Source organism: Callionymus lyra, chromosome 2 (genome assembly GCF_982586985.1).
Source record: "Callionymus lyra chromosome 2, fCalLyr1.hap1.1, whole genome shotgun sequence".
In the NCBI taxonomy this organism is placed as follows: Eukaryota; Metazoa; Chordata; class Actinopteri; order Syngnathiformes; family Callionymidae; genus Callionymus; species Callionymus lyra.
In genome coordinates, this window is record NC_141819.1 from 22,300,264 (window position 1) to 22,315,644 (window position 15,381).

The 15,381-nt window shown below is 41.6% G+C and overlaps 1 protein-coding gene across 1 annotated transcript in view; it reads left to right on the forward strand.

The window, feature by feature from the left end:
* Positions 1 to 15,381, forward strand: part of myo1d (myosin 1D) — a 51,644-nt gene that overhangs the window by 32,495 nt on the left and 3,768 nt on the right. The window contains exons 17-21 of the mRNA XM_087784122.1: positions 526 to 749; positions 2,184 to 2,322; positions 2,396 to 2,500; positions 2,984 to 3,097; positions 5,485 to 5,639. Of these exons, the coding sequence (XP_087640248.1) occupies positions 526 to 749; positions 2,184 to 2,322; positions 2,396 to 2,500; positions 2,984 to 3,097; positions 5,485 to 5,639 (737 nt within the window). The remainder of the gene's footprint in view (positions 1 to 525; positions 750 to 2,183; positions 2,323 to 2,395; positions 2,501 to 2,983; positions 3,098 to 5,484; positions 5,640 to 15,381) is intronic.

A 15,381-nucleotide genomic window follows, 5' to 3' on the forward strand; every position in this document is an offset into this window, starting at 1 on the left:
AAATCTTTGCCGTCAGCCGCCCCCACAGGATGAAATATTCATGATCTCTGTGATTGCTGAGGGAGGGTCTGTCGCACTCCCCTCCACGCCGTGTTCAACAATGTTTGGGAATAAGCGGAGAAATGATTGATAGAAGCGACACAAGTACAGCGGTACACGGCAACATATGGCTGTAAGTGAGCGGTATGGATCCCTGGAGGATCAATTATTCACGCAAGAGCCTCTTGATAACCAATCAGCTCCTGTTTTGTCTTTTCGTGGGAACAAATGAGCGAGAAATATGCTCATGTTTAAAGGGATGGTTGTCACAGAGAACAGCTGCTATTGAACATTCTATGTCGTAGTGATATTTTTAACTTTCACACAGAACTTCAAAAGGTTGAAAATGGAAGATAGTTTAGAATATGCTTTTAAATAATCAAATCTAAGGTTTTCTTTGACTTTATTTGTTGCTCTGTGATATGAGCTCCTCAAATTCAACGTGTCCGAGACAGCTTTCCTTCATGAGCTTCTTGCCTCCCTCAGGTGTGGCGAGGAACTCTAGCCAGGATCAGGTATCGGAGGATGCGCGCCGCCCTCGTCATCCTGCGAGCGTACCGTCGCTACAAGGTCAAGTCCTACGTCCGAGAGGTCAACCACCGGTTCAGAAATGTCAGGACCATGAAGGACTACGGCCGCCACGTTAAGTGGCCGACACCCCCCAAAGTGCTCCGCAAGTTTGAGGAGGCGCTCAGGAACATCTACAACAGGTACTGAAGCCAGTGCTCAGGTAGAAGGTATTATTGATGAATACACAACCTATCTAGATGTGAGTAGTGCTTCAGCCTCACAGCACCAACGGTTGCAGGTTTGACTTGTTGTATCTTCACCTCATGCCTCAAGTCAATTGAATTTGGAGTGGTTTTGTTCTATACATGGCCTATGATTGAGTGACAACCTGTCAATCAACCACCCAATGAACCCTAGTACATGGATAGATGGATAGATGGATAGATGGATAGATGGATAGATGGATAGATGGATGGTTTGATGGATGGATGGATGGATACTTTATTGACCCCCTGAGGACAAATTATTTTTTTAAGTTCTAGAATATAGTGAATCTAGTTTTTAAATCATAAAAAACCTAAATGGTGGTTTCATGGTCGTTTTGTTTTAATAAATTGGTAGTAATGAAGGCACACCTGGGAAAGTATGTGGATTGACATGCTTGTCTTTGATTGAATTAATGTCGCCCGTTGAGAGTGAAACTACACAATAAATATAATAAATAATAAGTATCATGTAGAACAGTATTGGACGGATATTAAGAATTGTATTTATTATAATGGGTTAGTAGTTGTTTTTTCTATAGAACTTGCATTATTTCTTGAAAGTGCTTATACTTACATTTTCAGTTTACACTTTTTTTATGACTTAAATGTATTTTCTTCTAATAACATATACAGTGAATGAAAAGGGAATAATATAAAATACATTTTGAGGTAATTATACCCATCATTATGTACATTTGAACCCAGTTTAGACTCTATACCTGCATCCATATACACATTTTCCAACATATTAATATTCTTTTTCTCAGATAAATGGCAATACTTTTAAGGTATTAGAATTGAAATGTACACATTCAGTACCTGCTGGTTATTTGGTATTATTTGAAAATTTCACGTTTCACTAGCACACAAAAGAAAGAGACAAAGAAAGAAATATTGTTGGCAGAAAAACAAGCTGGTCTTTCTGACCTCGTCTCTGCAGACAACATGGCCTGCAGTGAAGTTTTAGCAGCAGCTGTGCCCGTTTGAAGCGGCACTCACCTTTTTCCTGCCGCCTCTGGCTCCGAACATGCATCGATTTTCCTTCTGTCTTCAGACAAGCATCATTTCCTTTCATCACATCACTTTTTGACTCCGTTTTTAGAAGCAAACCACTTTCTCTGGCAGTGATGGTTACATTAAGAGCCTGGGTGAGCATCTTCTTCAGGGGCCGTTGTTTCTCTCAAGGAAGCAGGATTGTTGTCAAAAGTCATGAATATTTACTTTAACCTAAACTACTGACACAAAAGTAAAAAGCTTTTTTATTATTTGATGTTTAAATCTTTGGTCCTTATGCAAACAGTGAAATACGTCTCTGTTTCTCTCAGTTGATCCAAGCACTTTTCCTTTGTCTCGTTCCTGCCCCTGCAGGTGGTGGGCCTGGACGCTGATCAAAACCCTGACTCCTGAAGAGACCCTGCAGGTGAGGGCCAAAGTTGCCTGCATGGAGGCGCTGAAGGGCCACAGGGCAGACATGGGGCTCCTCAGGTCCTGGGAAGGGAGCTACCTGGTGAGTGTGTGGAGTTAAAGCTGTTGAGATGTTGAGATTGTTAGTAATCGTATCAATGTTATGATTGTTTCAGAAGCGAGATAATCCAGAAGCCGGCTCACTGTTCACTCTGGTCTGCAGTGACCTGCAGAGGAAGGATAAGTTCATGAGGATCCTCTTCTCTTGCAACGTCCGGAAGGTAGACCACGTCCAGTACAATTTCATCCACGAAATGTCCAAATGTTTTTCTTTTTATGAGGTTGTCTGTTTGTATTTAGGAATGCTTTGAAAAGTGTATCATATCATACAGCTTCTCATCGCTGTTGCTCAGCATGTCCTTTCCCAGAAAACAATTACAAAAAACACTTTGGTCAACTCTTATTTGACTATACTGTAGTTGTTCTTATAGACATTCAATGCCACGTTACTTGGGTTACGACTCTGCACTTCTACTGTATTCCCAGACCAGGAGTCTATCTTTTGCCATTAAACTCGAGCATTCTTGAACAATGGAAGTTGTTTAATAATTTTTCTGAATGCTGTGACTTACAAAAACATGTGAAGTTGGTTCTGTGGCCGAGGTATGACATCCTCTCTTTTTTATACAGCCACTGTAGGAGAAGATGGTTCCACAATCTCACCTGCTGAACGTCTTGCTTAATATCCATTTTTCTTGTTGCAGATCAACCGTTTCCACAAAACTGAGGACCGAGTTGTGCTTATCACCGACCGACACCTTTACAAGATCGACCCGATGAAGCAGTTCAAGCCTATGAAGAGCATCCCACTGTACAACGTGAGACTTTCTCAACCTTTCAAAACAAAACATTTTTTTAATAAACATTGTATCTCTGGCTGTGTTTAAATAAGAGATAAGAATGCAAAACACTACATGTGGTTCAATAAGAATCCTTCTATTATTACAGTCTAAGATGTCTTTAAATTAAAGGGCACCTCAAGTGAAAACCCAACTCTCCTGACTTATTCACATGTTGTAAATGTTGAAGTCGTCCTCTTCAAAATGCAGTGGGTCATTCATCATGACGTTGCTCCGTTTTGAAGTTATTACTTAATAAAGTTTTCTTCTGTCTGAAATCTCGCCAAACGAGATTACGGTTTAAATTAAACATTCTGATGTCACTCCGGTGAAAACTCCTCCCCTAGAAGCCCTAAATGAGTTAAGTACCTACATGTTAATCGTGAAACAAAATAAATATTTATGTACACATGGTGAGAGTTACTTCTGCCTTTAGGTGTTTTTGTAATGTGTACATTAAGCAGCAAACCTTATTTTTATTATTCGTTTTTGATGTACAAAACAGGAGTTTTAGGGGTGAGATAGAAATTCACGTGAGTCCTTGAATGCAACTCGTGTTTTTGTGACCAATCAGAGCAAGCCAAAACAGCGCATTTTAAGTATATTTTCTAATGTAAATATCTTTATTAAATGAGAGTTTTGTGCAAAAAGAAACATACTGATGAGTATAATAGAGGTCCTAGATCAATTTAAGACAAACTTAAATCAGCACATTAGGTGCCCTTTAATAATTCACTTAATTTGGTAATAAAGTGTTTCTCAGGTTTATGACAGTTTTAATGTCGTTTTTCTACTTCTGTTTATGTATTGTTTAACACTTGTATTGTCCTCCCAACCTACTTTTTCACTCTGCAATAATCCTTAACTTAGTTAGACGAAAGGAACAACAGAAGTGCAGAGGTTAAGCAATCCAGTTCTGATTATTCTTCATGAGCCAGTGCTGTCTCTGCGGGTCATCACTGGTGTACGGTCACTGTCTGCTGATTTACACACCAATTAAAACGCTTCCCTGCAGCAGCGAGAGTTTTTAAACCACTTCATTCTTACTAATATGAAGGTGGTTTAAAACATCTGCTCATTTTCTCTGACTCATCTTCTCCATATTGCTTCTTCTTCCTCGATGAAGTACACTTCTCTCCTCCTGCTGTTGTCATGCCAACACCCCCATGAGACTGTGTTGTCAAGGATACGGAGCAGCAGGGTAGATCAGCTGATGTCTGGTGTCATTCAGGTCTCTGCTCACACCGGTTCCTCCTGAGACAATGTTCACCTGAGATCTTCTGCAGGTGGAATCTGAGCCATTTTTTTCAAAACGTTTTCCTTAAGGACTCAAACTTAATTTTGTCATGTTTTTAACCACAAGTTTAAAAGTTACATGCGTTAGTTTTAGTCTGTAAAAACTGCTTTGATCCAAGTTTGTCGACCAAGATGTTTCAAAATTCCTCTCCGGAAAAAAGACACTGATCCAGACTTCATTAGATAAGTACAGATAAATAACTGAAATACAAATCACCATCAATTCTTTGAAGCAAGTCAACGTTTCTGCTCATCCTCTGTCACTCAAATGGTTCCAGTGATTTACTCATAAACATTCTTCAGCGTGACTCAAGAAGTCAACTCTGACGATGAATAAACGGTTGCGACTCATTAACAAACTAATTAGGAAATTGAAGCTGTTCCGATCAATTAATCCTCTAATATAAATGGAAATGTATTTCAATGATAGTAATTAACTGGAGATTCCAGTGCACACCAGCTTACACACACACATACACACACACACACACACACACACATGCACACACACACGGAGCAACGGAGCTCCAGGCTCATGGTGTGTGTCTGATATATACGAAGCGTTTGGAGGTGTTTGGTCTGGTCCTCCAAGGAGATGATAAATGATAATGGAGATGATGAAGTCGATTGACGCTCAGAGGCGTCCTCCACCTCCTGCTTCAGGAGATGAAAGGAACGGTCTGGGATTTAAAAGGAGGTTGGAAGAGATGGAAACTGTGAGATAATAAGACGTGAGATTGAACCCCTCAGCAGTGTGTGAACACATATCGGGGTTACTCCTGTTGTTCTCCTCAAAACAATCTGTCGACGCTGTGAAGAAAGAAAACGTTTGATGTTGATCGATAATTCTTCTTCTTTGACGCTGGTCTGTGATGGTGATTGTTGTTTCAATTACTCATGGATAGTTTGCTTTTCAATTTAGTGAACATATATATATAATTCTTATTGACTTAATTTTGTCTGAGTAAAACAATTTATCATTTTTCTAATTGAGAATAGAAAGATGACGGTGGTGGTTCAGTCATGGATGTGCTGTCTGTCTGGTGTGTAATGATGGACTTTCCTTTCAGGTGTCAGGACTCAGCGTGTCTCCGGGGAAAGACCAGCTGGTGGTCTTCCACACCAAAGACAGCCGGGATCTGGTGGTCTGTCTGCAGGGGATGAAGCCCCCCAACGAGAGTCGCATAGGGGAGCTGGTGGGAACGATGCTCAGCCACTTCAAGAAGTGAGTAGAAAACTAAAAATAGACTTGAACGTCTCTTTCTAAATGTCACCAAAGGTCTTTACACCACAGGCTTTGTTTAAAGATTCATGGTTGATTCATTCTGCTGCTGTAGTCGCTTCTGTTTGTATGTAATTGCACGACTGTATGTCTGTTTGTGTGTGACCTCAACCTTCACCTGTCCCTCAAACAAGAGCTCGTCCAGGAGAAAAAAACACCTCACTGTGGCTGTGAGTGGAACTTCCTGTCGCGACAGATCGTTTCAAACGCTCACCGATGAGAAGAAACTCAACAATTGTTCGTACATTTCCTCTTGAGCTTTGAGCAGGTCCGGTGTACGAGGGGGGAAACGCTCCAACCTCCCCAGTCTAGCACATCCTATTTTTAAATCTTTTTTATTTTTTTCATTTGTACCTCAATCCTCCCTCAACTGTCTCCCCCCCGCCCTCGTCTTCCACTCTGGAAAGGAGGTGATCAAATATTTAGGGCTTTGCTGCTGCTCCGGTCTATTTTTATCTTTCTTTCTTTCGATGTCTCTCTCATGCATCCAGCACTGCAGCTCTCGCTGGCACCTGCAGAGCAGCAAACATCTGTATCTCTTCATGAGGGAGATGTACGTCTCAACTGCTCTAGTCTCGCATCATGCTTTTGTTTTACCTTGTTTTTTTCTTTATTAAAATTGTCATAGTGAGATCTGATAGTTAGATTGTCGGGACTAGCAATTGAAGATTGATTTGGATTAAACCAGTTTGCGATATTATAAAGTCTGACAACATTAAATCGACTTTTGTGACTTTAGGGATGAAATGTGTTGTCACAGGAAGAGAGTTGTCGTATTGATTTCGTTATGTGTGAGTCAGTGGGCGGATGAGTGACCTGTGTCAGGAAACACAAATCAGTGTCTTGTATTCTGCTTCATGAGCAATACTTTATTATTGCCTTGCACAACATGTTGGTGTTTGACTCATTTGTGGTGTGACGGTGGATTTCATAAGCATTTGGACGAGCTTTAAAGATGCAGTACAGTCTGTATTCACCATTAGTCTCTTGTTCTCTGAACTTGCTCTCTTCTGGGAATGAGAACAGGCTTTTACATTCACAGATGTCACCAATGTGTCGACATTCTTTCACTGATATGAAGTTAGACTGTTGTCTACATTGACAACACATGGATCAGCTGGAGGACTTCCTGTCATACAGTCATGAAAACTTCTCAGTACATCAAGTTAATATTAATTCACTTTTCATAGATTTTTACTAATCGATGCTCAAATTCAACATTGTTTTTCTCTCTGTTGAACTTGGAATGCACTAAACACAGTTATTTTTGTGTAGCTTTACACATTATGTGGAATACATGAACATGTAAGGGACAAACTAGAGATAACTGTGGACATGTATGAGCTGAACTGCAGGTAATAATATTATTTTTGGTTAATCTAAACTTTCTACATTCGGTGCCTGAATGTTTTTATTGATCTAAAATAGCCTAAATTGTTATCATTATCACAAGTAATAATACTACAATAAAACACCAAAAGCTCTTTAACCAAGCATATGATTTTTCTGGTTGATGTTATGTCATAAAAAATCTAAAAAGAAATCTTTTTGACGCATCTGCTCACCTAATCTCAAATGTACAATGTGTACCTTGAGTGTTTATCAATGAAAGCACAATCAAATGTTTTTTCATTTACTACCTAATATGTATTCATGTATGCATGTCAAGCCTGCGTAGGTTTTTTCCATATGTATATGAAGCACTTTCGGTTAGCGACTTATTAATGTGTTTCTCAACTCGGCCGAAAATACCTGCCTTGATTCATTCATCGCCACCTGCAGGCACTCATTGACTGCTTCAGTCTTGTTAATCAAGACAAGAACTCGAGAAAAAGACGTCGTCTTCGTCCATCAGCCGACCGATGAGTGTGTTCCCTGCATCAAGTGTGTTTTCACGGAAATCACTGGCTGTGATAATCGGATGTTTGTCTGTTGTGTAACTGCTGTGGCCGTTCGGTCTTGTCAGAAAAAGCATCTGGCGTTGTTTCCGTGGAAACCAACTTTGGCTTTTAGCTCCAGTCACTATGACCCTGAGGTTCATTTGTGTGTGTCATTGTTGATTCAGTTAACCACGACCTGCTGACTTCTCTCATTGAGGTGAGATTATCCAAGAGACCGTTTTAAATATCATTCATATTTTCCTACACTTCGTCTTTATGTAGTCATTAGCTCCACTTTCCTTTGGTCAGTCTATTATATATTATATTTTAAGATGCTTGTGTTGTCTCTCCTATGTTAGCACTTACATTTAGTAGGACAACAACAGTTGTTTTTTTAAATACCTTTTCAAAGCCTCAGAAGTTGTAATAGATATTTACTTAAACACTTAAAATCCACACTTTCACATCATTATCTGCTGCTTAGGTTTCCAGAAGCTTTAGATTGTGCGGGCTCTGATCTCCCTCCCCTCCACACTATTAACTCTCCAGATCCGTGTGACAGATGCTCGTGTCCATTCATGCCTCCCTGACCTCCGTCACCTCACTCTGCTCCGTCCGTCCATCCTGCATCAGCATGAGTCAGCAGTAGTAGGCAGTAAACAGTCGTTCATTGATCCGTCAGACCTTCTGCCTCCAAGACTTTAGGCAGATCGTGTGACAACCAGGTAGTGAAGGAAGCCTCATTATTGAGAAGAATGACACATAATAGAAGAGATGGAAGAGATTACAGTCGGCCATGTTGACTCATTAGATTTTCTGTTCAATAGGAAAAAACGTATTAAGATTGCAAGTAAGTAAGCAAGTAATTTGTATTTATATAGCGCTTTTAACCAACATAATGTTGTTCATTGTGTAATATTGATGCACAATTTTGTTATGTCTATTTGCTGTATTTTTTTATGTGTGTGTGTGTGTGACTTGCGAAATTGAACATATTGTCTCGGTGATCACTGTATCGTGTCTCGTCCATTGTTCTCCCGGCGAGACAAAACCACCGTCCGCTTGCCAAGGTCGTCCGTTCTGCTGAATCAAATATTTCAGACTGATAAACGTCTTCTCCTCCTTCTCTCATTTCCTCCATCTCCATCCATCACCCCTCCTCCCCTCTATTGTTTTTCACCTCACATTCCTCCTCATCCTCCCTGTCTCTCTCTCTCTCTCTCTCTCTCTCCTTTCTGGGGCGCTGCGGATGCAGTTGCCATGGCGACCACTGGCTCTATGTTTGCCTGGTAGGATCCATTAATAACTGCATTGGCTGGAATAGTGGTGCAGACTGCAGGGCAGTGGATGGAGAAAAAAAAAAGTACGGGTCAAAACATACTGACCAGTTGGATCTATGATTACACTTGAAACACAAAAGGAAACACGAATATGTCTATGTACATGTGTGTGTCCTTCAGAGACGGAACAACAGAAACATGTCACAGGCAGCCACACAAAGCTCTTATCCAACAAACTCCCCCCTGAACGCTGTCAAAGATCCAGGTCATCGTGACTGCTCTTTAGTGCGACCAGTTCTAATGTAAGCACTTGTATCAGGGTGTGCACGTCGACATTGTGTGCTGGCTATTGTGCGACTGAGGTCGCCGTTTGGCTGCGACTCTGTGGGCTGCTGTGGAAATGTAGGTCAGTGAGATGTGTACATTTGCCAGTTTTTTCTTGTATCCATTCAGCACCTCTGACACCGACGGTAGCGTTTCAGCTGAGTTGGTAAACACCAAAGACTCACGGCAGCAGCAACCTCTGGTGAAGCAGTGAGACGAGCAGCACATCCTACTGGCCCACATAACAATGGCCCTTTTTTTGTGATATCATTTGTCGACTGTCGTGCCGTTTTGAAGTTATATAACATTTCTACAGTGGGATTAAACTACAAGATGATTGAGAGAGAGAGTGAGAGCATCTGTTCCGGTGTTTAAAACAAAACAATTCTGTTTTCTCATAATGATACAAAACATGTAGATATTTTGTCACAAACAACGATGAAATGTTGAATTGGAATTTAAGAGGAAATGTGAGGGTTAAATATATGACTTATATATAAAAAATAGGTTTTATAAGAAAAGGGAAAACCTTAATTTTTAATATGTTGTTGAAACATTTAATACAAATTGTATTATTAATGGAAAACATTACATATGAATGCTTGGTGTTGTACATCAAACCAGTGGCTCTGAGGGTGTATACTGAACATACTGTAGATGGTGTTTCTGTTGTGTACTTGTTACACAAACTCTGTAGCTCCTGAATTGTGTTTTGGTGCGTCCAACAAGTGACAAATATTAAAGTTAAAAAAAACAGTTTAAATCTCTTACAGGAAGTATGATTCTGATATTGTTTTGGTTCCAAAGTAACTCAGTGATAAACTAAAAGCAGAGTGAAACAATGTCAACAATTATACAGGCATTTCTATAGGTCACCAACGGGAACATTAATCTACTTATATTTTGACACAGTGTTCCAGCAGATCACATACAATGACCTGGACAATTGTTTTTGTTCCTGGGCCTTGAGTTTGACTCATAAAATACAGATCAGTGATGAGTGACCACCGTTATCTGAGGCATTAGCTACTTGACCACACAGAAAAATAAATGTATATAATTACTGTTGTATTGATTATTATTGTCTAAAATGTGTTTTATTTTGAAAGAAAATATCAAATCTACTCAGACGTACAATTATCCTGTCACTCTTGATATGTTCAGAAGCTTCTTTCAGGCCAAGTTTTCTTAAAATTCACCTCTAAACAATTAAAAATAATAATAAATAAAAAGTGTATTGGGGACCATCTTGTGGTACAGTTTGTTTTGGTGACGTGCACATGGTTTGTGGAGCCCCGGTACAGTCGCATTGTGCAGTGAAGTATCTTCTGGTTTAATTCTAAATGAGCCGGCGGCAGATCTGAGGAGTCAGAGTTGTCGTTACTAATAATGCAGGCATTAGATTCAGTCGGGCTCATTACAGCCGCCTGCTGATGGAGGACGTAATTGTGTCGAAAGTTTAAGCCTCTCTGGAAGGATCAGTTCTGCGTGGATGGAGGATTAGCTCTTCTGTCAGACCTCAAGTTAACCCCACTTTTACAGTGTATTCTGATGAAACCCCTACTTGTACACGTCACATTTGTCCGTCCTCTCGAAAAGAGATTCTCTGCTCTATATGTAAATAAACTCTGTCCTTCCAATGTCACTTAAGATAAAAGCTTCTTCTTAAGTGCCGCACCAGGTCTCCTCCTCACATTTAACCCACAAACACAAGCTCCCCCCCAGCAACAGCACCTTCTCACACTCACTGACCAATGGCGGTTGCTGCTCCTCTCTCTCCCTTCTTTTGCATCTATTGCTCTCTTCTTCACCCACCATCGACCCGACCTCATTTCCTCTCACCTGCCATTCATCTTCCACCTAAAGGTCGTCGGCTTCATTCAGCAGCTCATCGTTGTGTTATGAGCTAATCCTGCTCTTTTACCGCAGACTCAGCATTTTACACCCTTTTATATTAAAGCCTTAATGGCGCGCTTGTGCTTTTCACCTCTAACTGTTGTAAAGAGAATTTAGAGTTTGTAAATATTAATTCATAATGATGTACTTGTTTAAACTGAGTTATATGTAGACCCTAGTACACAATTGCAGCTAGTTATTTCATTTGACTGTAACTATTGAGCTCAATAGAAGACAGTTCCTGTCAGCTGATGAAAACAGATGCTTCTTTGATTGATTATTGATCGTCTTTAATGAACAGAATTCTGGCGGATCAATAACCGTCTCCTCTCACTAATGATCGGCCGATTATCCCATTTTTTAATGTTGGTCCGGCAAATGAAAACGCACCTGACCCAGCTGGCAGCGCCGAGTGCTGTTGAAGCCGGAGTGTAAAAACATAGTGTTGACCTCCGACCCCCTGCTGTGTCCTGGTAATGACTGGCAACTTCACCATCTGTGGAGTTTCCCCTCGAGACTCGGGCTTTGTTGCATTTCCGGTTCTGCTGCGTCTCCCGCTGACTCTGAGGTGTAGAGGTGAGATGTGTGTCCTTCTGTCTCCTCCTCTTATTGATCCCTCCGTCGCTCGTCTCGGTCTCCAGATGCCACCAGAGCAACAACCTGCTGGTATTCATGCTCCAGGGTCGTCTTGACCCCAGAGTCACTTTAGAGTACACATGCATTTAAATCACAGCTTAAACTATCGACCAGATACTGCTGTGGAGCAAGTATTGTTGTTCATGTGCTGCTATCTTCATGACTATTGTTTTACACACTACCTCAACACAAACACACACAATCTCAACACAAACACACACCACCTCATCACAGAAAAACACACACACTACCCCAACACAGAAACACAAATACACCACATAAACACAAAAACACAAATAAGCCACCCCAACACAGAAACGCAGGCACCACCCCAACACATGAACACACACACACACCACGCAACACAGAAGCACACACAACACCCCAACACAGAAACGCTGGCACCACCCCAACACAGAAACACACACACACCACGCAACACAGAAGCACACACAACACCCCAACACATAAACGCAGGCACCACCCCAACACAGAAACACACGCACACCACGCAACACAGAAGCACAGACAACACCCCAACACAGACACTACACCAACACAGACGCCACGCCAAGACAGAAACAAACACACCACCCCAACACAGAAACATCCACACACTACCCCAACACAGAAACACAAATACACCACCCCAACACAGAAACACAAATACACCACCCCAACACGGAAACACAAATACACCAACCAAACACAGAAACACAGGCACCACCCCAACACAGAAACACACGCACAACACCAACACACACTACACCAACACAGAAACACACACAACACCCCAACACAGACACTACACCAACACAGAAACACAAATGCCACGCCAACACAGAAACACACACACCATCCCAACACAAACACACCACCCCAACACAAACACACCAGCCCCAACACACACACAACACCCCCAACACACACACCACACCAACACAGAAACACACACCACCCCAACACAAACACAACACCCAAGCACAGAAACACACACCACCCCAACACAAACACACCACCCCAACACAGAAACACACACCAGCCCCAACACAAACACACCACCCCAACACAGAAACACACACCACCCCAACACAAACACAACACCCCAACAGTGGGTCAAGTCTTACTGTAAACACTAAAGTCAACATGACTGAAGAGTGAAGGATCAACATAAGAAGTTTGATATTGAATTCTATACATTTATCTCAGTAAAAACTGAGAGATTGGATCTAAAGGTCAATGAATGTATGTTGAAGTGAGAGATGTGTTTGAATTTGAGGTGAAAACTTTCTCACACCTTCAGCGCTTCTGGCTCTGACGCTTGTGTTTGACATGAATGTGACGTGTGCATCATTTCCAGCAAGTCAAGCATAGGAACAAAGTGCTGCATCTTCCTCTGCACTGGTCCATTATTCATGGATCTGCAGTGGAGCTAATTATAGCCCTGGACTCTCAACACGTTTAAACTCTTCTAAACCTGAGGTTGTCGATGCCATGCAGGCTTCAGTGTGCCAGAGATCTCACCTGTGTGGATCTGTCTGCTCGCCTTCGCTCCCGGCGGCAACACGTGAGATGCATGATCCTGCCATGTGAGGAGGTGAGATGTTGTGAAAGTGAGAGGCGGAAATGCTGCGTCGTCTGCTGGTTAATCCAAATCTGTGCTGCTGAGTGGGAGGAAATAAAGGTGAAGGTTTGAAAATGGCTCTCCAGAGATCAATAAGGGCGGACATATCACGGAAAAAGAAATCTTTTACCTGCACTATCAGATATGAAGATGTCTTTATGCCATGACATTTCATAAATAGGCTAAATAGTCAACGGTTGTTATTTTATTACATATATAATAGAATATAAATGTAATAAAAGCCAACAGAGAACAAATTAATTTAAAAAAGGAAACATTCTAAAACAAAACAAAAAATCTTCTGGTTTTATTTGTTGAAATGAATAATACAAAGTGTTGGTTACTAATCATGAGGGATGAGGGATTTCTAAACCATTATTCTTTCACCACATGATGGATAAAAAGGTTAGCATGTGACCTCCGGGCCTCACTTTAAGACTAAAACTCTCTCCCCTATTGTCAAGGCAAGCTTTGTTGTTGACATTGAGACAACAACAATTTTATACAATGGAAGTTGTTTGATTATGTACGTAAGCTATGTGTTGGTCTCAGTGCTAGACTGGTTTTATTTCTTTTCAATTACTAAAATGGAATTAAAATAATGGAAAGTGCAGATATCTTCGTTTGGACGATGAGGTGTTTGAAAGAAGCTCTACACAAACCGACAACATGGCGCCCAACTGTTTTTTTCAACCAGAGGGCAGCTTAGCTCCCTGGACTCAAAAGTCAAAGTCAAAGTCTTAATCATATCATAATTGGTATGAAGCTCCATTCTCTAAGTCCGCTATCTCGTGCCCCCCAGCCGTGCACGTGAAGATGAGGGACTGCCCTTGCGGGAGCAAGTAGACATCCATGCCATTAAAGGGCAGTGAAAGAGTAGTGGGGCAGAGGGAAAAAAAGGGAAACAATTGATTTTCCAGTCGAGACGACAGCGAGGGACTGAGTCTGCCCTGTGGACACGCAGAGAGTGCACGACTCCAGACTCTTCTCTTCATCGTTCTTTTTAATCCCACTGTTTTATTAGCTGATCCTCGGATAAGAAACGCACTCATCGTGGCGCCCTGAAGGTGTTCGGTTGTGAGTCCGAAACCCTCCCTGCCCTTCACGAGCAGGACTCGCCCCGCCGGCACTCCGGCGGAGACGTAAGCGCCGCAGGAGTAATGGGATGAGCCGCGGACACAGAAGCACATTTACACACAGTAGCTCTGGCTGGCAGCCATGACAGATGGGGGTGTTCGGTTCAGGGGGGTTGCCATGGAAACCCGGCATCAGCCATCCTCGGAGTTGTCCGAGAACGAACACTCTGCCGAAGGGTGCGGAGCACGTGGGCAGCAGAGCCTGTTGTGTATGACTTAATGTTGCGCAACAAGTCGCCAAGGTTCTCCGCTCGTCGGCTAAGTATAGACGTGAAGAGATGCAGACGGAAGACGCTTCGCTTTCCGGAATTTAGCTTTTATCACGCTCGACCTTGAAGATGTTGATGCGACTCTGCTTTCATCGCTTTTTTCTCATCCTCATCTTTGCTGTATTTGATCCATGTTTAATCAGCCGCTTGGATATTTGTGAAGGAATAGAACACGGTAATAGTGCAGAATGAAACAATACAGTTAGAGTTTGGGATCATTAATGCATGTATTTTAAAATATACCTTCGAGTCTATTTTGAATACATTCATATAATAAATATTTCTAATACATTTCTTAATAAACCCTCAGTTTTCTTGACAACGTCATCGATCCTGTTTAGGAGTAAATGAGGAAAAGAACACGTTCTCTTGACGAGAGTCGACGGCTAGTAAAAGCTTGATCGCCCTCCGAGCGTCGACCCTGTACCAGCACATGATCATTCTCTTCTCAAAGCAGGGCCGACTCCTCTGCTGCCATTCATCTTCATTTATTCACCTACTGCTTGGTTGCACTTCGCGGTGAACTTAAAATTGGATTTTGAAAACTAGGAGAGTTGATATATATATTCATGTAAACAGTGATTACAGCAAGTATGTTTTCTTCAAACCATGGTTATACATATAGTAGTAACAGACGAGA